Source organism: Struthio camelus, chromosome 36, assembly GCF_040807025.1.
Source record: "Struthio camelus isolate bStrCam1 chromosome 36, bStrCam1.hap1, whole genome shotgun sequence".
Lineage (NCBI taxonomy): Eukaryota > Metazoa > Chordata > Aves > Struthioniformes > Struthionidae > Struthio > Struthio camelus.
This window is the reverse complement of record NC_090977.1, coordinates 151,062-173,518: the sequence shown is the minus strand read 5'-3', so window position 1 is coordinate 173,518 and position 22,457 is coordinate 151,062. Positions and strand designations below refer to the sequence as shown.

Genomic DNA, 22,457 nt, shown 5'->3' with positions numbered 1-22,457 from the left:
ATCTCCCCCCCGCTGCCCCCTCCCCATCTCCCCCGGGCTCCTCCTGCCCCCGACCTCCCCCCATGCCCCCCATCCCCAGCTCCCCCCAGCGCCCCCCACCTCCATCTCCCCCCCGCTGCCCCCTCCCCATCCCCAGCTCCCCCCACCTCCATCTCCCCCCATCTCCCCCCACCTCCATCTCCCCCCCGCTGCCCCCTCCCCATCCCCGGCTCCCCCCATCTCCCCCCACCTCCATCTCCCCCCCGCTGCCCCCTCCCCATCCCCAGCTCCCCCCAGCGCCCCCCACCTCCATCTCCCCCCCGCTGCCCCCTCCCCATTCCCAGCTCCCCCCATCTCCCCCCACCTCCATCTCCCCCCCGCTGCCCCCTCCCCATCCCCAGCTCCCCCCATCTCCCCCCACCTCCATCTCCCCCCCGCTGCCCCCTCCCCATCCCCAGCTCCCCCCATCTCCCCCCACCTCCATCTCCCCCCCGCTGCCCCCTCCCCATCCCCGGCTCCCCCCATCCCCCCCCACCTCCATCTCCCCCCCGCTGCCCCCTCCCCATCCCCAGCTCCCCCCATCTCCCCCCACCTCCATCTCCCCCCCGCTGCCCCCTCCCCATTCCCGGCTCCCCCCATCTCCCCCCATCTCCATCTCCCCCCCGCTGCCCCCTCCCCATTCCCGGCTCCCCCCATCCCCCCCCACCTCCATCTCCCCCCCGCTGCCCCCTCCCCATTCCCGGCTCCCCCCATCTCCCCCCACCTCCATCTCCCCCCCGCTGCCCCCTCCCCATCCCCGGCTCCCCCCATCTCCCCCCACCTCCATCTCCCCCCCGCTGCCCCCTCCCCATCCCCAGCTCCCCCCATCTCCCCCCACCTCCATCTCCCCCCCGCTGCCCCCTCCCCATCCCCAGCTCCCCCCATCTCCCCCCACCTCCATCTCCCCCCCGCTGCCCCCTCCCCATCCCCAGCTCCCCCCCCGGCTCCGCACCGGGTTTCTCGGCGGCCATCGGCGCTGCGCCCGGAACCGGAACCGGCACCGGCACCGGGACCCACCGGCACCGGAACCGGCACCGGCTGCTCCCGAGCCCGGACCGGATCCCCGGACCGGACCGGATCCCCCCGACCCGGACTGGATCCTCCCAACCCGGACCGGATCCCCCCGGACCGGATCCCCCCGACCCGGACCGGATCCCCGGAGCCCGGACTGGATCCCCCCAACCCGGACCGGATCCCCCCGGACCGGATCCCCCCGGACCGGACCGGATCCCCGGAGCCCGGACTGGATCCCCCCAACCCGGACCGGATCCCCCCGACCCGGACCGGATCCCCCCGACCCGGACTGGATCCTCCCAACCCGGACCGGATCCCCCCAACCCGGACCGGATCCCCCCGGAGCGGACTGGATCCCCCCGACCCGGACTGGATCCCCCCAACCCGGACCGGATCCTCGGAGCCCGGACTGGATCCCCCAACCCGGACCGGACCCCCCCGACCCGGACCGGATCCTCGGAGCCCGGACTGGATCCCCCAACCCGGACCGGACCCCCCCGACCCGGACTGGATCCCCCCGGACCGGACCGGACCCCCCGACCCGGACCGGATCCCCCCGACCCGGACCGGACCCCCCGACCCGGACCGGATCCCCCCGGACCGGACCGGACCCCCCGACCCGGACCGGATTCCCCCGGACCGGACTGGATCCCCCCGACCCGGACCGGACCCCCCGACCCGGACCGGATCCCCCCGGACCGGACTGGACCCCCCAACCCGGACCGGACCCCCCCGGACCGGACTGGATCCCCCCAACCCGGACCGGATCCCCCCGACCCGGAGCGGAGCCCCCCACCGCGACCCCCCCCCAGCGCCGCCGGGTGAACAACGTGGCTTTATTGCGTTTCCATCGCCCCGAAAACAGTCGCTTTTGGCCCCGAAACCGATGGGGAGGAGGGAACCCCCCCAGGAATGTGTGTGTGTGCGGGGGGGGTCACCCCGGGAGGGGGTCCCGGTCTGGGGGTCACCGGGGGTCGCCAGAGGTCATCAGGGGTCTCCAGGGGGTGGGGGGGGGCTGGGGGGGTCTCCGGGGGTCACTGGAGGTCACCGGGGGGCTTTGGGGGGGTCACCAAGGGGGGCTCTGGGGGTTGAGGGGGGGTCTCCGGGGGTCTCTGTGGGTCAGCAGGGGGGTCTCCAGGGGTCACTGGGGGTCTCCGGAGGTCTCCGGGGGGTGTCTCCAGGGGTCACTGGGGGTCTCTGGGGGTCACTGGGGGTTACTGGGGGTCTCCAGGGGTCACTGGGGGTCTCCGGGGGGTGTCTCCAGGGGTCACTGGGGGTCTCCAGGGATCACTGGGGGTTATTGGAGGTCTCCAGGGGGTCTCCGGGCGTCTCCAGGGGGGTCTCCAGGGGTCTCCGGGGGTCACTGGGGGACTCCGGGGGTCACTGGGGGACTCCAGGAGGGTCTCCAGGGCGTCACTGGGGGTTATTGGAGGTCTCCAGGGGTCACTGGGGGTCTCTGGGGCTCTCCGGGGGGGTCACTGGGGGTTATTGAAGGCCTCCGGGGGTCTCCAGGGGTCACTGGGGGGCCTCCAGGGGTCACTGGGGGTCTCCGGGCATCTCCGGGGGGGTCACTGGGCCTCCGGGGGTCTCCAGGGGTCACTGGGGGGTTTCTGGGGGGGGTCTCCAGGGCGTCACTGGGGGTTATTGGAGGTCTCCGGGGGTCACGGGGGGGTCTCCAGGGGGGGTCTCCAGGGGGGTCTCCGAGGGTCACTGGGGGTCTCCGGGGGGGGTCTCCGGGGGGCTCCCAGGGGTCCCCGGGGGGCGGGAGGGCCGGGGGGGGCTCCCCGCGCAGCAGCGCCCCCAGCTGGTCGAGGGTGGCGCGCAGGGCGGCCCCCAGGGCGGGGGTCCGGGTGCGGCGGCAGCAGGCGAAGGCGGCCAGGGCCACGCGCAGCCCCCCCGGCCGGGGCGCCAGCCCCACGCCGTAGCCGTCGGGCACCAGCGGCCCCCGCACGGGCCAGCAGCCCCCCCGCGACTCCACCTGCGGGGAGGGGGGGGTCAGCGCCCCGAAACGCAGCCCGTGACCCCCCGAAACGCGCCCCAGGAACCCCCCCGAAACGCGCCCCAAAACCCCCGAACCCACCCCGAAACGTGCCCCGAAACGCAGCCCCCGCCCCCCGAGTGACCCCCCCGAAACGCGCCCCAGGAACCCCGAACGCGCCCCAAAATCCCCTAAAACCACCCCGAAACGTGCCCCGAAACGCAGCCCCCGCCCCCCGAGTGACCCCCCCGAAACGCGCCCCAGGAACCCCGAACGCGCCCCAAAACCCCCGAACCCACCCCGAAACGTGCCCCGAAACGCAGCCCCCGCCCCCCGTGACCCCCCGAAACGCGCCCCAGGAACCCCGAACTCGCCCCAAAATCCCCTAAAACCACCCCGAAACGTGCCCCGAAACGCAGCCCCCGCCCCCCGTGACCCCCCCGAAACGCGCCCCAGGAAACCCCGAACGCGCCCCAAAACCCCCTAAAACCACCCCGAAACGTGCCCCGAAACGCAGCCCCCACCCCCCGAGTGACCCCCCCGAAACGCGCCCCAGGAACCCCCAAACTCACCCCAAAATCCCCTAAAACCACCCCGAAAACGCGCCCCGAAACGCAGCCCCCGCCCCCCGAGTGACCCCCCCGAAACGCGCCCCAGGAACCCCAAACTCACCCCAAAATCCCCTAAAACCACCCCGAAACGTGCCCCGAAACGCAGCCCCCGCCCCCCGAGTGACCCCCCCGAAACGCGCCCCAGGAACCCCGAACGCGCCCCAAAACCCCCGAACCCACCCCGAAACGTGCCCCGAAACGCAGCCCCCGCCCCCCGAGTGACCCCCCCGAAACGCGCCCCAGGAACCCCCCCGAAACGCGCCCCAAAACCCCCCGAACCCACCCCGAAACGTGCCCCGAAACGCAGCCCCCGCCCCCCGAGTGACCCCCCCGAAACGCGCCCCAGGAACCCCCCCGAAACGCGCCCCAAAATCCCCTAAAACCACCCCGAAACGTGCCCCGAAACGCAGCCCCCGCCCCCCGAGTGACCCCCCGAAACGCACCCCAGGAACCCCGAACGTGCCCCAAAACCCCCCGAACCCACCCCGAAACGTGCCCCGAAACGCAGCCCCCGCCCCCTGAGTGACCCCCCCGAAACGCGCCCCAGGAACCCCGAACGTGCCCCAAAATCCCCTAAAACCACCCCGAAACGTGCCCCGAAACGCAGCCCCCAACCCCCGAGTGACCCCCCCGAAACGCGCCCCAGGAACCCCGAACTCGCCCCAAAATCCCCTAAAACCACCCCGAAAACGTGCCCCGAAACGCAGCCCCCGCCTGACCCCCCGAAACGCGCCCCAGGAACCCCCCCGAAACGCACCCCAAAACCCCCCGAACCCACCCCGAAACGTGCCCCGAAACGCAGCCCCCGCCCCCCGAGTGACCCCCCGAAACGCGCCCCAGGAACCCCCCCGAAAACGCACCCCAAAACCCCCCGAACCCACCCCGAAACGTGCCCCGAAACGCAGCCCCCGCCCCCCGAGTGACCCCCCGAAACGCGCCCCAGGAACCCCCCCGAAACGCGCCCCAAAACCCCCCGAACCCACCCCGAAACGTGCCCCGAAACGCAGCCCCCGCCCCCCGAGTGACCCCCCCGAAACGCGCCCCAGGAACCCCGAACTCACCCCAAAATCCCCTAAAACCACCCCGAAACGTGCCCCGAAACGCAGCCCCCACCCCCCGAGTGACCCCCCCGAAACGCACCCCAGGAACCCCGAACTCGCCCCAAAATCCCTAAAACCACCCCGAAACGTGCCCCGAAACGCAGCCCCGCCCCCCGAGTGACCCCCCGAAACGCGCCCCAGGAACCCCCAAATCACCCCAAAACCCCCCAAAACACCGCCCGGACCCCCCCGAGTGACCCCCGCTGTCCCACCAACCCCCCCATAACGTGCCCCACAACAGCCCCTAGGACCCCCCCAAACAGCCCCAATGTCCCCCCAAAACGCCCCCCCGAAGGCAGCCGGACCCCCCAGCCCCCCCGACCCCCCCCCGAACCGCAGCCCACCGCCCCAAAGCGCCCCCGACCCTCCGCAGCCCCCCGCAGCCCCCAGCCCGGGGGGGGGGTCACGGCATTCGGGGGGGGTCGAGGGGGCTCAGGGGGATCCAGGGCGTTTGGGGAGATTTGGGGAGGTTCAGGGGCTCGGGGGGGGGTTTGGGGAGATTTGGGGGGGCTCAGGGGGATCCAGGGGCTTTGGGGAGATTTGGGGGGGCTCAGGGGGCTCGGGGGGGGTTGGGGAGATTTGGGGGGGCTCAGGGGGGCTCAGGGGGATCCAGGGGGTTTGGGGAGATTTGGGGGGGGCTCGGGGGGGCCCAGGGGGATCCAGGGGGGTTGGGGAGATTCCGGGGAGGTTCAGGGGGCTCGGGGGGGGTTGGGGGGATTTGGGGGGGCTCAGAGGGGCTCGGGGGGATCCAGGGAGCTTGGGGAGAATTGGGGGGTTCAGGGGGTTTGGGGGGGCTCGGAGGGGGTTGGGGAGGTTTGGGGGGCTCAGAGGGGCTCGGGGGGATCCAAGGGTTTGGGGAGATTTGGGGGGCTCGGGGGGGCTCAGGGGGATCCAGGGGTTTTGGGGAGATTTGGGGGGGCTCAGAGGGGGCTCGGGGGGATCCAGGGGGCTCCAGGGGATTTGGGGAGATTTGGGGGGGCTCAGGGGGATCCAGGGGGGTTGGGGAGATTTGGGGGGGCTCAGAGGGGCTCGGGGGGATCCAGGGAGCTTGGGGAGATTCAGGGGGTTCAGGGGGTTTGGGGGGGCTCGGGGGGATCCAGGGGGTTTGGGGAGGTTTGGGGGGGCTCGGGGGGGCCCAGGGGGATCCAGGGGGGTTGGGGAGATTCGGGGAGGTTCAGGGGTTCGGGGGGGCTTGGGGAGATTTGGGGGGGCTCGGGGGGCCCAGGGGGATCCAGGGGGGTTTGGGGAGATTCGGGGAGGTTCAGGGGGCTCGGGGGGGCTTGGGGAGATTTGGGGGGGCTCGGGGGGGCTCGGGGCACCTGGACGCTGCAGAGGCAGAAGTGGGTGGCGACGGCGTAGCCGGGGTCCATGAAGATGTCGGGGAGCCGCTCGCCGGCCGCGATGGCCTCCTGCTTCAGCCCCTGCAGGTGCCGGTCGGGGCCCTCCCCCGCCAGCACCTGCGCCCGGACGCCTGGGTCCCGCCTGCCCCGGACGCCGGGGCCCCGGCCCCCCGCCAGCACCCGCGCCCGGACGCCTGGGTCCCGCCTGCCCCGGACGCCTGGGCCCCGGCCCCCCGCCAGCACCCGCGCCCGGACGCCTGGGTCCCGCCCGCCCCGGACGCCTGGGCCCCGGCCCCCCGCCAGCACCCGCGCCCGGACGCCGGGGTCCCGCCTGCCCCGGACGCCGGGGCCCCGGCCCCCCGCCAGCACCCACGCCCGGACGCCTGGGTCCCGCCCGCCCCGGGACGCCGGGGCCCCGGCCCCCCGCCAGCACCCGCGCCCGGACGCCTGGGTCCCGCCTGCCCCGGACGCCTGGGCCCCGTCCCCCCGCCAGCACCCGCGCCCGGACGCCTGGGCCCTGTCCCCCCCGCCAGCACCCGCGCCCGGACGCCTGGGTCCCGCCCGCCCCGGACGCCTGGGCCCCGTCCCCCCGCCAGCACCTGCGCCCGGACGCCTGGGTCCCGCCTGCCCCGGACGCCGGGGCCCCGTCCCCCCGCCAGCACCCGCGCCCGGACGCCTGGGTCCCGCCTGCCCCCGGACGCCGGGGCCCCGGCCCCCCGCCAGCACCCGCCCGCCCCGGACGCCGGGGTCCCGCCCGCCCCGGACGCCGGGGCCCCCGGCCCCCCCGCCAGCACCCGCGCCCGGACGCCTGGGTCCCGCCCGCCCCGGACGCCGGGGCCCCGGCCCCCCGCCAGCACCCGCGCCCGGACGCCTGGGTCCCGCCCGCCCCGGACGCCGGGGCCCCGGCCCCCCGCCAGCACCCGCGCCCGGACGCCTGGGTCCCGCCCGCCCCGGACGCCGGGGCCCCGGCCCCCCGCCAGCACCCGCGCCCGGACGCCTGGGTCCCGCCCGCCCCGGACGCCGGGGCCCCGGCCCCCCGCCAGCACCCGCGCCCGGACGCCTGGGTCCCGCCTGCCCCGGGACGCCTGGGCCCCGGCCCCCGCCAGCACCCGCGCCCGGACGCCTGGGTCCCGCCTGCCCCGGACGCCGGGGCCCCGGCCCCCCGCCAGCACCCGCGCCCGGACGCCTGGGTCCCGCCTGCCCCGGACGCCGGGGCACTGGCCCCCCGCCAGCACCCGCCCGCCCCGGACGCCTGGGTCCCGCCTGCCCCGGACGCCGGGGCCCCGGCCCCCCGCCAGCACCCGCCCGCCCCGGACGCCGGGGCCCCGGCCCCCCGCCAGCACCCGCGCCCGGACGCCTGGGTCCCGCCTGCCCCGGGACGCCGGGGCCCCGGCCCCCCGCCAGCACCCGCGCCCGGACGCCTGGGTCCCGCCTGCCCCGGACGCCGGGGCCCCGGCCCCCCGCCAGCACCCGCGCCCGGACGCCTGGGTCCCCGCCCGCCCCGGGACGCCTGGGCCCCCGTCCCCCCCGCCAGCACCCATGCCCGGACGCCGGGGCCCCGTCCCCCCGCCAGCACCCGCGCCCGGACGCCTGGGTCCCGCCCGCCCCGGACGCCTGGGCCCCGTCCCCCCCGCCAGCACCCGCGCCCGGACGCCTGGGTCCCGCCTGCCCCGGACGCCGGGGCCCCGGCCCCCCGCCAGCACCCGCACCCGGACGCCTGGGTCCCGCCTGCCCCGGACGCCGGGGCCCCGTGCCCCCGCCAGCACCCGCGCCCGGACGCCTGGGTCCCGCCCGCCCCGGACGCCGGGGCCCCGGCCCCCCGCCAGCACCCGCGCCCGGACGCCGGGGTCCCACCTGCCCCGCCAGCACCTGCGCCCGGACGCCTGGGTCCCGCCTGCCCCGGACGCCGGGGCCCCGTGCCCCCGCCAGCACCCGCGCCCGGACGCCTGGGTCCCGCCCGCCCCGGACGCCGGGGCCCCGGCCCCCCCACCAGCACCCGCGCCCGGACGCCTGGGTCCCGCCTGCCCCGGACGCCGGGGCCCCGTCCCCCCGCCAGCACCCGCGCCCGGACGCCAGGGTCCCGCCTGCCCCGCCAGCACCCGCGCCCGGACGCCTGGGCCCCGTCCCCCCCGCCAGCACCCGCGCCCGGACGCCTGGGTCCCGCCTGCCCCGGACGCCGGGGCCCCGTCCCCCCGCCAGCACCTGCGCCCGGACGCCTGGGTCCCGCCTGCCCCGGACGCCGGGGCCCCGTCCCCCCGCCAGCACCTGCGCCCGGACGCCTGGGTCCCGCCTGCCCCGGACGCCGGGGCCCCGGCCCCCCGCCAGCACCCGCGCCCGGACGCCTGGGTCCCGCCTGCCCCGGACGCCGGGGCCCCGGCCCCCCGCCAGCACCCGCCCGCCCCGGACGCCGGGGTCCCGCCTGCCCCGGACGCCGGGGCCCCGGCCCCCCCGGCAGCACCCGCGCCCGGACGCCTGGGTCCCGCCTGCCCCGGACGCCGGGGCCCCGGCCCCCCGCCAGCACCCGCCCGCCCCGGACGCCGGGGTCCCGCCTGCCCGGACGCCGGGGCCCCGGCCCCCCGGCAGCACCCGCGCCCGGACGCCTGGGTCCCGCCTGCCCCAGACGCCGGGGCCCCGGCCCCCCGCCAGCACCCGCCCGCCCCGGACGCCGGGGTCCCGCCTGCCCCGGACGCCGGGGCCCCGTCCCCCCGCCAGCACCCGCGCCCGGACGCCTGGGTCCCGCCTGCCCCGGACGCCGGGGCCCCGTCCCCCCGCCAGCACCCGCGCCCGGACGCCTGGGTCCCGCCTGCCCCGGACGCCGGGGCCCCGTCCCCCCGCCAGCACCCGCGCCCGGACGCCTGGGTCCCGCCCGCCCCGGACGCCGGGGCCCCGGCCCCCCGCCAGCACCCGCCCGCCCCGGACGCCGGGGTCCCGCCCGCCCCGGACGCCGGGGCCCCGGCCCCCCCGGCAGCACCCGCGCCCGGACGCCTGGGTCCCGCCCGCCCCGGACGCCGGGGCCCCGGCCCCCCGCCAGCACCCGCGCCCGGACGCCTGGGTCCCGCCCGCCCCGGACGCCGGGGCCCCGGCCCCCCGCCAGCACCCGCGCCCGGACGCCTGGGTCCCGCCCGCCCCGGACGCCGGGGCCCCGGCCCCCCGCCAGCACCTGCGCCCGGACGCCTGGGTCCCGCCTGCCCCGGGACGCCTGGGCCCCGGCCCCCGCCAGCACCCGCGCCCGGACGCCTGGGTCCCGCCTGCCCCGGACGCCGGGGCCCCGGCCCCCGCCAGCACCCGCGCCCGGACGCCTGGGTCCCGCCTGCCCCGGACGCCGGGGCACTGGCCCCCCGCCAGCACCCGCCCGCCCCGGACGCCTGGGTCCCGCCTGCCCCGGACGCCGGGGCCCCGGCCCCCCGCCAGCACCCGCCCGCCCCGGACGCCGGGGCCCCGGCCCCCCGCCAGCACCCGCGCCCGGACGCCTGGGTCCCGCCTGCCCCGGGACGCCGGGGCCCCGGCCCCCCGCCAGCACCCGCGCCCGGACGCCTGGGTCCCGCCTGCCCCGGACGCCGGGGCCCCGGCCCCCCGCCAGCACCCGCGCCCGGACGCCTGGGTCCCGCCCGCCCCGGGACGCCCTGGGCCCCGTCCCCCCGCCAGCACCCATGCCCGGACGCCGGGGCCCCGTCCCCCCCGCCAGCACCCGCGCCCGGACGCCTGGGTCCCGCCCGCCCCGGACGCCTGGGCCCCGTCCCCCCCGCCAGCACCCGCGCCCGGACGCCTGGGTCCCGCCTGCCCCGGACGCCGGGGCCCCGGCCCCCCGCCAGCACCCGCACCCGGACGCCTGGGTCCCGCCTGCCCCGGACGCCGGGGCCCCGTGCCCCCGCCAGCACCCGCGCCCGGACGCCTGGGTCCCGCCCGCCCCGGACGCCGGGGCCCCGGCCCCCCGCCAGCACCCGCGCCCGGACGCCGGGGTCCCACCTGCCCCGCCAGCACCTGCGCCCGGACGCCTGGGTCCCGCCTGCCCCGGACGCCGGGGCCCCGGCCCCCCGCCAGCACCGCCTGCCCCGGACGCCTGGGCCCCGGCCCCCCCGCCAGCACCCATGCCCGGACGCCGGGGCCCCGGCCCCCCCGCCAGCACCCGCGCCCGGACACCTGGGTCCCGCCTGCCCCGGACGCCGGGGCCCCGGCCCCCCGCCAGCACCCGCGCCCGGACGCCTGGGCCCCGTCCCCCCCGCCAGCACCCGCGCCCGGACGCCTGGGTCCCGCCTGCCCCGGACGCCTGGGCCCCGTCCCCCCGCCAGCACCCATGCCCGGACGCCGGGGCCCCGGCCCCCCCACCAGCACCCGCGCCCGGACGCCTGGGTCCCGCCTGCCCCGGACGCCGGGGCCCCGGCCCCCCGCCAGCACCCACGCCCGGACCCCTGGGCCCCGTCCCCCCCGCCAGCACCCGCGCCCGGATGCCTGAGTCCTGCCTGCCCCGGATGCCTGGGCCCCGTGCCCCCCGGACGCCTGGGCCCTGTCCCTCCCCGGACGCCGGGGCCCCGTGCCCCCCGGACGCCTGGGCCCTGTCCCTCCCCGGACGCCTGGGCCCCGTCCCCCCCGGACGTCTGGGCCCTGTCCCTCCCCGGACGCCGGGGCCCCGTGCCCCCCGGACGCCTGGGCCCTGTCCCTCCCCGGACGCCTGGGCCCCGTCCCCCCCGGACGTCTGGGCCCTGTCCCTCCCCGGACGCCTGGGCCCCGTGCCCCCCGGACGCCTGGGCCCTGTCCCTCCCCGGACGCCGGGGCCCCGTGCCCCCGGACGCCTGGGCCCTGTCCCTCCCCGGACGCCGGGGCCCCGTGCCCCCCGGACGCCTGGGCCCTGTCCCTCCCCGGACGCCTGGGCCCCGTGCCCCCCGGACGCCTGGGCCCCGTCCCTCCCCGGACGCCGGGGCCCCGGGCTCACCTGCTCGGTGAGCTCGCACTGCGCCTCCACCGCCTCCCGCAGCAGCTCCAGCTGCGCCTCGGGCTGCAACAAGCCCCGCCTCAACGCCCCACCCCCGCCCAGGAAGCCCCGCCCCGTCGCCGTGGGTGTGGCAGGAAGCCCCGCCCCACACCCGCAGAAGCCCCGCCCCTGCGGTGGAAGCCCCGCCCCACACTGGCAGAAGCCCCGCCCCCGCGGCAGAAGCCCCACCCCCGCTGTGGAAGCCCCGCCCCACACCGGCAGAAGCCCCACCCCCCGCGGAAAAAGCCCCGCCCCCGCGGTGGAAGCCCCGCCCCACACTGGCAGAAGCCCCACCCCCGCGGAAGAAGCCCCGCCCCCGCGGTGGAAGCCCCGCCCCACACCTGGAGAAGCCCCGCCCCCCGCGGCAGAAGCCCCGCCCCCGCGGCAGAAGCCCCGCCCCACACTGGCAGAAGCCCCACCCCCGCGGAAGAAGCCCCGCCCCCGCGGTGGAAGCCCCGCCCCACACCTGGAGAAGCCCCGCCCCCCGCGGCAGAAGCCCCGCCCCCGCGGCAGAAGCCCCGCCCCACACCGGGAGAAGCTCCACCCCACTGTAGCAGAAGCCCCGCCCCCCTTGGTGGAAGCCCCGCCCCCGCGGCAGAAGCCCCGCCCCACACCGGGATAAGCCCCGCCCCCTCGCCGTAAGCCCCGCCCCCGCGGGCCTACCCGGGGCTGGGGCTGGGCGAGGGCCCGGGCCAGGGCCAGGCAGGGGGGGCCGGGGGGGCGGACGACGTCGGTGCAGCCGGGCAGGCGGTGGCGGAGGGAGAGCGTCGCGCAGGAGGCGCACAGCGCGCCGTGGGCCCTGCGCCCCACACACGGGTCGCTCCTGCCCCACACCCGGCCCCACAGCGCCCCGTGGGCCCTGCGCCCCACACACGGGTCGGTCCTGCCCCACAGCGCCCCACACCCGGCCCCACACCCGGCCCCACAGCGCCCCGTGGGCCCTGCGCCCCACACACGGGTCGGTCCTGCCCCACACCCAGCCCCACAGCGCCCCACACCCGGCCCCACACCCAGCCCCACAGCGCGCCGTGGGCCCTGCGCCCCACACACGGGTCGGTCCTGCCCCACACCCAGCCCCACAGCGCCCCACACCCGGCCCCACACCCAGCCCCACAGCGCCCCGTGGGCCCTGCGCCCCACACACGGGTCGGTCCTGCCCCACAGCGCCCCACACCCGGCCCCACACCCAGCCCCACAGCGCGCCGTGGGCCCTGCGCCCCACACACGGGTCGGTCCTGCCCCACAGCGCCCCACACCCGGCCCCACACCCAGCCCCACAGCGCGCCGTGGGCCCTGCGCCCCACACACGGGTCGGTCCTGCCCCACACCCAGCCCCACAGCGCCCCACACCCGGCCCCACACCCAGCCCCACAGCGCCCCGTGGGCCCTGCGCCCCACACACGGGTCGGTCCTGCCCCACAGCGCCCCACACCCGGCCCCACACCCAGCCCCACAGCGCGCCGTGGGCCCTGCGCCCCACACACGGGTCGGTCCTGCCCCACAGCGCCCCACACCCGGCCCCACACCCAGCCCCACAGCGCGCCGTGGGCCCTGCGCCCCACACACGGGTCGGTCCTGCCCCACACCCGGCCCCACAGCGCGCCGTGGGCCCTGCGCCCCACACACGGGTCGGTCCTGCCCCACACCCGGCCCCACAGCGCGCCGTGGGCCCTGCGCCCCACACACGGGTCGCTCCTGCCCCACAGCGCCCCACACCCGGCCCCACACCCGGCCCCACAGCGCGCCGTGGGCCCTGCGCCCCACACACGGGTCGGTCCGGCCCCACAGCGCCCCACACCCGGCCCCACAGCGCCCCGTGGGCCCTGCGCCCCACACATGGGTCGGTCCTGCCCCACAGCGCCCCACACCCGGCCCCACACCCGGCCCCACAGCGCGCCGTGGGCCCTGCGCCCCACACACGGGTCGGTCCTGCCCCACAGCGCCCCACACCCGGCCCCACACCCGGCCCCACAGCGCGCCATGGGCCCTGCGCCCCACACACGGGTCGCTCCTGCCCCACAGCGCCCCACACCCGGCCCCACACCCGGCCCCACAGCGCGCCGTGGGCCCTGCGCCCCACACACGGGTCGGTCCGGCCCCACAGCGCCCCACACCCGGCCCCACAGCGCCCCGTGGGCCCTGCGCCCCACACATGGGTCGGTCCTGCCCCACAGCGCCCCACACCCGGCCCCACACCCGGCCCCACAGCGCGCCGTGGGCCCTGCGCCCCACACACGGGTCGCTCCTGCCCCACAGCGCCCCACACCCGGCCCCACACCCGGCCCCACAGCGCGCCGTGGGCCCTGCGCCCCACACACGGGTCGGTCCGGCCCCACACCCGGCCCCACACCCGGCCCCACACCCGGCCCCACAGCGCCCCGTGGGCCCTGCGCCCCACACACGGGTCGCTCCTGCCCCACAGCGCCCCACACCCGGCCCCACAGCGCGCCGTGGGCCCTGCGCCCCACACACGGGTCGGTCCGGCCCCACACCCGGCCCCACACCCGGCCCCACACCCAGCCCCACAGCGCGCCGTGGGCCCTGCGCCCCACACACGGGTCGGTCCGGCCCCACACCCGGCCCCACAGCGCCCCGTGGGCCCTGCGCCCCACACACGGGTCGGTCCTGCCCCACACCCGGCCCCACAGCGCCCCGTGGGCCCTGCGCCCCACACACGGGTCGGTCCTGCCCCACAGCGCCCCACACCCGGCCCCACACCCAGCCCCACAGCGCCCCGTGGGCCCTGCACCCCACACACGGGTCGGTCCTGCCCCACAGCGCCCCACACCCGGCCCCACACCCAGCCCCACAGCGCGCCGTGGGCCCTGCGCCCCACACACGGGTCGGTCCTGCCCCACACCCGGCCCCACACCCGGCCCCACAGCGCCCCGTGGGCCCTGCGCCCCACACACGGGTCGGTCCTGCCCCACAGCGCCCCACACCCGGCCCCACAGCGCGCCGTGGGCCCTGCGCCCCACACACGGGTCGGTCCTGCCCCACACCCGGCCCCACACCCGGCCCCACAGCGCGCCGTGGGCCCTGCGCCCCACACACGGGTCGGTCCTGCCCCAAAGCGCCCCACACCCGGCCCCACAGCGCGCCGTGGGCCCTGCGCCCCACACACGGGTCGGTCCTGCCCCACACCCGGCCCCACACCCGGCCCCACAGCGCGCCGTGGGCCCTGCGCCCCACACACGGGTCGGTCCTGCCCCACAGCGCCCCACACCCGGCCCCACACCCGGCCCCACAGCGCGCCGTGGGCCCTGCGCCCCACACACGGGTCGCTCCTGCCCCACAGCGCCCCACACCCGGCCCCACACCCGGCCCCACAGCGCGCCGTGGGCCCTGCGCCCCACACACGGGTCGGTCCTGCCCCACAGCGCCCCACACCCGGCCCCACACCCAGCCCCACAGCGCGCCGTGGGCCCTGCGCCCCACACACGGGTCGCTCCTGCCCCACAGCGCCCCACACCCGGCCCCACAGCGCGCCGTGGGCCCTGCGCCCCACACACGGGTCGGTCCTGCCCCACACCCGGCCCCACAGCGCCCCGTGGGCCCTGCGCCCCACACACGGGTCGGTCCTGCCCCACAGCGCCCCACACCCGGCCCCACACCCAGCCCCACAGCGCCCCGTGGGCCCTGCACCCCACACACGGGTCGGTCCTGCCCCACAGCGCCCCACACCCGGCCCCACACCCAGCCCCACAGCGCGCCGTGGGCCCTGCGCCCCACACACGGGTCGGTCCTGCCCCACACCCGGCCCCACACCCGGCCCCACAGCGCCCCGTGGGCCCTGCGCCCCACACACGGGTCGGTCCTGCCCCACAGCGCCCCACACCCGGCCCCACAGCGCGCCGTGGGCCCTGCGCCCCACACACGGGTCGGTCCTGCCCCACACCCGGCCCCACACCCGGCCCCACAGCGCGCCGTGGGCCCTGCGCCCCACACACGGGTCGGTCCTGCCCCACAGCGCCCCACACCCGGCCCCACACCCGGCCCCACAGCGCGCCGTGGGCCCTGCGCCCCACACACGGGTCGCTCCTGCCCCACAGCGCCCCACACCCGGCCCCACACCCGGCCCCACAGCGCCCCGTGGGCCCTGCGCCCCACACACGGGTCGGTCCTGCCCCACAGCGCCCCACACCCGGCCCCACAGCGCCCCGTGGGCCCTGCGCCCCACACACGGGTCGGTCCTGCCCCACAGCGCCCCACACCCAGCCCCACAGCGCCCCGTGGGCCCTGCGCCCCACACACGGGTCGGTCCTGCCCCACACCCGGCCCCACACCCGGCCCCACAGCGCGCCGTGGGCCCTGCGCCCCACACACGGGTCGGTCCTGCCCCATAGCGCCCCACACCCGGCCCCACACCCAGCCCCACAGCGCGCCGTGGGCCCTGCGCCCCACACACGGGTCGGTCCTGCCCCACAGCGCCCCACACCCGGCCCCACACCCAGCCCCACAGCGCCCCGTGGGCCCCGCGCCCCACACACGGGTCGCTCCTGCCCCACACCCGGCCCCACAGCGCGCCGTGGGCCCTGCGCCCCACACACGGGTCGCTCCTGCCCCACACCCGGCCCCACAGCGCCCCGTGGGCCCTGCGCCCCACACACGGGTCGCTCCTGCCCCACACCCGGCCCCACAGCGCCCCGTGGGCCCCGCGCCCCACACACGGGTCGGTCCGGCCCCACACCCGGCCCCACAGCGACCCGTGGGCCCTGCGCCCCACACACGGGTCGGTCCTGCCCCACAGCGCCCCACACCCGGCCCCACACCCAGCCCCACAGCGCGCCGTGGGCCCTGCGCCCCACACACGGGTCGGTCCTGCCCCACACCCGGCCCCACACCCGGCCCCACACCCGGCCCCACAGCGCGCCGTGGGCCCTGCGCCCCACACACGGGTCGGTCCTGCCCCACAGCGCCCCACACCCGGCCCCACACCCAGCCCCACAGCGCGCCGTGGGCCCTGCGCCCCACACACGGGTCGCTCCTGCCCCACAGCGCCCCACACCCGGCCCCACACCCAGCCCCACAGCGCCCCGTGGGCCCCGCGCCCCACACACGGGTCGCTCCTGCCCCACACCCGGCCCCACAGCGCCCCGTGGGCCCTGCGCCCCACACACGGGTCGCTCCTGCCCCACACCCGGCCCCACCGCGCCCCGTGGGCCCTGCGCCCCACACACGGGTCGCTCCTGCCCCACACCCGGCCCCACACCCGGCCCCACAGCGCCCCGTGGGCCCTGCGCCCCACACACGGGTCGCTCCTGCCCCACACCCGGCCCCACAGCGCGCCGTGGGCCCTGCGCCCCACACACGGGTCGGTCCTGCCCCACACCCGGCCCCACAGCGCGCCGTGGGCCCTGCGCCCCACACACGGGTTGGTCCTGCCCCACACCCGGCCCCACAGCGCCCCGTGGGCCCTGTGCCCCACACACGGGTCGCTCCTGCCCCACACCCGGCCCACAGCGCCCCATGGGCCCTGCGCCCCACACACACCTCGGTCCTGCCCCACACCCGGCCCCACAGCGCGCCGTGGGCCCCGCGCCCCACACACGGGTCGCTCCTGCCCCACACCCGGCCCCACCGCGCCCCGTGGGCCCTGCGCCCCACACACGGGTCGCTCCTGCCCCACACCCGGCCCCACACCCGGCCCCACAGCGCCCCGTGGGCCCTGCGCCCCACACACGGGTCGCTCCTGCCCCACACCCGGCCCCACAGCGCGCCGTGGGCCCTGCGCCCCACACACGGGTCGGTCCTGCCCCACACCCGGCCCCACAGCGCGCCGTGGGCCCTGCGCCCCACACACGGGTTGGTCCTGCCCCACACCCGGCCCCACAGCGCCCCGTGGGCCCTGTGCCCCACACACGGGTCGCTCCTGCCCCACACCCGGCCCACAGCGCCCCATGGGCCCTGCGCCCCACACACACCTCGGTCCTGCCCCACACCCGGCCCCACAGCGCGCCGTGGGCCCCGCGCCCCACACACGGGTCGGTCCTGCCCCACACCCGGCCCCACAGCGCCCCGTGGGCCCTGCGCCCCACACACGGGTCGGTCCTGCCCCACACCCGGCCCCACAGCGCCCCGTGGGCCCTGCGCCCCACACACGGGTCGCTCCTGCCCCACAGCGCCCCACAGCGCCCCTGGGCCCCCCCGGCCCCCCCGGACGCCTGGGCCCCCCCGGTGCCCCCGGATGCCTGGGCCCCCCCGGACGCCTGGGCCCGCACCGGTAGTAGGCGAGCTGCAGGGCCACCTGGACGAGGGCGCTGGGCTGCAGCCCCCGGGCGCCTGGGCCCCCCCGGTCCCCCCGGACGCCTGGGCCCCCCCCGGACGCCTGGGCCCCCCCGGACGCCTGGGCCCCCCCCGGACGCCTGGGCCCGCACCGGTAGTAGGCGAGCTGCAGGGCCACCTGGACGAGGGCGCTGGGCTGCAGCCCCCGGGCGCCTGGGCCCCCCCGGTCCCCCCGGACGCCTGGGCCCCCCCGGACGCCTGGGCCCCCCCCGGACGCCTGGGCCCGCACCGGTAGTAGGCGAGCTGCAGGGCCACCTGGACGAGGGCGCTGGGCTGCAGCCCCCGGGCGCCTGGGCCCCCCCGGTCCCCCCGGACGCCTGGGCCCCCCCCGGTGCCCCCGGACGCCTGGGCCCCCCCGGACGCCTGGGCCCCCCCCGGACGCCTGGGCCCGCACCGGTAGTAGGCGAGCTGCAGGGCCACCTGGACGAGGGCGCTGGGCTGCAGCCCCCGGGCGCCTGGGCCCCCCCGGTCCCCCCGGACGCCTGGGCCCCCCCCCGGTGCCCCCGGACGCCTGGGCCCCCCCCGGACGCCTGGGCCCCCCCCGGACGCCTGGGCCCGCACCGGTAGTAGGCGAGCTGCAGGGCCACCTGGACGAGGGCGCTGGGCTGCAGCCCCCGGGCGCCTGGGCCCCCCCGGTCCCCCCGGGCGCCTGGGCCCCCCCCGGTCCCCCCGGACGCCTGGGCCCCCCCCGGACGCCTGGGCCCCCCCCGACGCCTGGGCCCGCACCGGTAGTAGGCGAGCTGCAGGGCCACCTGGACGAGGGCGCTGGGCTGCAGCCCCCGGACGCCTGGGCCCCCCCGGACGCCTGGGCCCCCCGGTCCCCCCCGACGCCTGGGCCCCCCCGGACGCCTGGGGCCCGCACCGGTAGTAGGCGAGCTGCAGGGCCACCTGGACGAGGGCGCTGGGCTGCAGCCCCCGGGCGCCTGGGCCCCCCCGGCCCCCCCGGACGCCTGGGCCCCCCCCGGACGCCTGGGCCCCCCCCGGACGCCTGGGCCCGCACCGGTAGTAGGCGAGCTGCAGGGCCACCTGGACGAGGGCGCTGGGCTGCAGCCCCCGGGCGCCTGGGCCCCCCCGGACGCCTGGGCCCTCCCGGTCCCCCCGGACGCCTGGGCCCCCCCGGACGCCTGGGCCCGCACCGGTAGTAGGCGAGCTGCAGGGCCACCTGGACGAGGGCGCTGGGCTGCAGCCCCCGGGCGCCTGGGCCCCCCCGGTCCCCCCGGACGCCTGGGCCCCCCCGGACGCCTGGGCCCCCCCCGGACGCCTGGGCCCGCACCGGTAGTAGGCGAGCTGCAGGGCCACCTGGACGAGGGCGCTGGGCTGCAGCCCCCGGGCCCGCGGCAGCCCCGGCCCGAAGCCCTCGTAGTCGAAGCAGAAAATGTCGACGTCGGCGATGAGGCTGCGGGGGGGGGGGGACACGGGGGGGGGGTCAGCGGCGTCCCCGGGACCCCCATGTCCCCCCCAGACCCCCACGTCCCCCCAGACCCCCATGTCCCCCCCAGACCTCCACGTCCCCCCAGACCCCCACGTCCCCCCCAGACCTCCACGTCCCCCCAGACCCCCACGTCCCCCCCAGACCCCCCCAGACCCCCATGTCCCCCCCAGACCCCCCCAGACCCCCCCAGACCCCCATGTCCCCCCCCCAGACCCCCCAGACCCCCCCACCTGTCCAGGTGGCGCCGGGCCCGCTCCAGGGCCGGCAGCAGTGTCCCCCCCAGACCCCCACGTCCCCCCAGACCCCCACGTCCCCCCCAGACCCCCCCAGACCCCCATGTCCCCCCCCAGACCCCCACGTCCCCCCCACGTCCCCCCCCCAGACCCCCCCCACCTGTCCAGGTGGCGCCGGGCCCGCTCCAGGGCCGGCAGCAGTGTCCCCCCCAGACCCCCACGTCCCCCCCAGACCCCCCCAGACCCCCATGTCCCCCCAGACCCCCACGTCCCCCCCCAGACCCCCCCAGACCCCCCCAGACCCCCCCAGACCCCCATGTCCCCCCAGACCCCCACGTCCCCCCAGACCCCCCCAAACCCCCATGTCCCCCCCAGACCCCCACGTCCCCCCAGACCCCCCCAGACCCCCATGTCCCCCCCCAGACCCCCCCCACCTGTCCAGGTGGCGCCGGGCCCGCTCCAGGGCCGGCAGCAGTGTCCCCCCCAGACCCCCACGTCCCCCCAGACCCCCACGTCCCCCCAGACCCCCCCAGACCCCCACGTCCCCCCCCCAGACCCCCCCACCTGTCCAGGTGGCGCCGGGCCCGCTCCAGGGCCGGCAGCAGTGTCCCCCCCAGACCCCCACGTCCCCCCAGACCCCCACGTCCCCCCAGACCCCCCCAGACCCCCACGTCCCCCCCCCAGACCCCCCCACCTGTCCAGGTGGCGCCGGGCCCGCTCCAGGGCCGGCAGCAGTGTCCCCCCCAGACCCCCATGTCCCCCCAGACCCCCCCAGACCCCCCCAGACCCCCCCAGACCCCCCCCACCTGTCCAGGTGGCGCCGGGCCCGCTCCAGGGCCGGCAGCAGTGTCCCCCCCAGACCCCCACGTCCCCCCCAGACCCCCCCAGACCCCCCCAGACCCCCCCACCTGTCCAGGTGGCGCCGGGCCCGCTCCAGGGCCGGCAGCAGTGTCCCCCCCAGACCCCCACGTCCCCCCAGACCCCCACGTCCCCCCCCCAGACCCCCATGTCCCCCCCCCAGACCCCCCCCAGACCCCCCCACCTGTCCAGGTGGCGCCGGGCCCGCTCCAGGGCCGGCAGCAGTGTCCCCCCCAGACCCCCACGTCCCCCCAGACCCCCACGTCCCCCCCCCAGACCCCCATGTCCCCCCCCCAGACCCCCCCCAGACCCCCCCCACCTGTCCAGGTGGCGCCGGGCCCGCTCCAGGGCCGGCAGCAGTGTCCCCCCCAAACCCCCACGTCCCCCCCAGACCCCCACGTCCCCCCAGACCCCCCCAGACCCCCCCACCTGTCCAGGTGGCGCCGGGCCCCGCAGGGCCGGCAGCAGTGTCCCCCCAAACCCCCACGTCCCCCCCAGACCCCCACGTCCCCCCAGACCCCCCCAGACCCCCCCACCTGTCCAGGTGGCGCCGGGCCCGCTCCAGGGCCGGCAGCAGTGTCCCCCCCAGACCCCCCCAGACCCCCCCAGACCCCCACGTCCCCCCCAGACCCCCCCCAGACCCCCCCACCTGTCCAGGTGGCGCCGGGCCCGCTCCAGGGCCGGCAGCAGTGTCCCCCCCCAGACCCCCCCAGACCCCCCCAGACCCCCACGTCCCCCCCAGACCCCCCCAGACCCCCCCACCTGTCCAGGTGGCGCCGGGCCCGCTCCAGGGCCGGCAGCAGTGTCCCCCCCAGACCCCCCCAGACCCCCCCAGACCCCCACGTCCCCCCCAGACCCCCCCAGACCCCCCCACCTGGTCCAGGTGGCGCCGGGCCCGCTCCAGGGCCGGCAGCAGTGTCCCCCCCCAGACCCCCACGTCCCCCCACGTCCCCCCAGACCCCCCCAGACCCCCCCACCTGTCCAGGTGGCGCCGGGCCCGCTCCAGGGCCGGCAGCAGCTCCGGCCCGAGGCTGAAGTACAGCTTGCGGGGGAGGGGCAGCGGCGTCAGCGGGGCGCGCGCGGGGGCGGGGCCGCGGCTGGGGGCGGGGCCGCCGGGGGGGCGGGGCGTCAGCGCCGGGACGGACACGCCCCCTCCTCCGGACGGACACGCCCCCTCCTTCCCAACGGTCACAGGCCCGGCCACGCCCCCACCTCACCCGGCCACGCCCCCTTCACCCGGCCACACCCCGCCTCACCCGGCCACGCCCCCTTCACCCGGCCACGCCCCCTGCCTCACCCGGCCACGCCCCCTGCTTCACCCGGCCACGCCCCCCAAAATCACCCGGCCACGCCCCCTGCTTCACCCGGCCACGCCCCCCAAAATCACCCGGCCACGCCCCTGCTTCACCCGGCCACGCCCCCACCTCACCCGGCCACGCCCCTGCCTCACCCGGCCACGCCCCCTGCTTCACCCGGCCACGCCCCCCAAAATCACCCGGCCACGCCCCTGCTTCACCCGGCCACGCCCCCCAAAATCACCCGGCCACGCCCCTGCTTCACCCGGCCACGCCCCTGCTTCACCCGGCCACGCCCCTGCTTCACCCGGCCACGCCCCCACCTCACCCGGCCACGCCCCCACCTCACCCGGCCACGCCCCCTTCACCCGGCCACACCCCCTGCTTCACCCGGCCACCCCCCCTGCTTCACTCGGCCACGCCCCCACCTCACCCGGCCACGCCCCCCAAAATCACCCGGCCACGCCCCCTGCTTCACCCGGCCACGCCCCCATCTCCCTTGGCCGCTCCTCCACCACGTGCCTGGCCACGCCCCCTTCACCCGGCCATGCCCCCTGCTTCACCCGGCCACGCCCCCACCTCACCCGGCCACGCCCCCCAAATCACCCGGCCACGCCCCCGCCTCACTTGGCCACGCCCCCATCTCCCTTGGCCGCTCCTCCACCACGTGTCTGGCCACGCCCACCTCATCCAACCACGCCCACCCCACCCGGCCACGCCCCCTTCGCCCGGCCACGCCCCCCACCTCACCCAACCACACCCCCCTCCGAGGGGGCAGACTAGGGCACGTGACACGGCCACGCCCCCCGGTCACGTGACATGGAGCATGTCCCAACACGCCCCGACACGCCTCAACACGCTCCAACACGCCCCCAATACCCCCCCACCCCGCTCCCCTCCCCGACCAGGAAGCCCCACCCCCCCCGAGAGGAAGCCCCGCCCCCTGCAGGGGAGGCCCCGCCCCTCCCCGGGGGGTGGGGCCGGCGGTCACCAATAGTCGAGGACGTGGTCGACGATCTCGGCCACGTCGGTGCCGTCAATCACGGCCTGGTCGTACAGGACGCCGCAGCTCCCGTCCTCCCCCACGATGAACTGGGGGGCGGAGCCTCCTCAGCCCCGCCCCCACGCCGCCCCATAGGAGCACCCGGAAGTCCTGCCCCTTGGAGGACCCAGGACAGGAAGTCCCGCCCCCTTGGAGGACCCAGGAGAGGAAGCCCCGCCCCGGGGAGGAGCCAGGAGAGGAAGTCCCACCCCTTGGAGGACCCAGGAGAGGAAGCCCCGCCCCTTGGAGGACCCAGGAGAGGAAGTCCTGCCTCCTAGAGGG

General features: G+C 79.5%; 1 protein-coding gene across 1 annotated transcript in view; it reads right to left on the bottom strand.

Annotated features, from left to right (window-relative positions):
• Positions 1–1,854: 1,854 nt before the first annotated feature.
• Positions 1,855–22,457, bottom strand: part of LOC138063808 (carnitine O-acetyltransferase-like) — a 28,099-nt gene continuing 7,496 nt past the window's right edge. The window contains 7 exon segments of the mRNA XM_068923831.1: positions 1,855–3,010; positions 6,041–6,178; positions 10,992–11,054; positions 11,694–11,829; positions 18,589–18,711; positions 20,816–20,935; positions 22,125–22,225. Coding sequence (XP_068779932.1) covers positions 2,456–3,010; positions 6,041–6,178; positions 10,992–11,054; positions 11,694–11,829; positions 18,589–18,711; positions 20,816–20,935; positions 22,125–22,225 — 1,236 coding nt within the window. The 3' untranslated portion in view covers positions 1,855–2,455.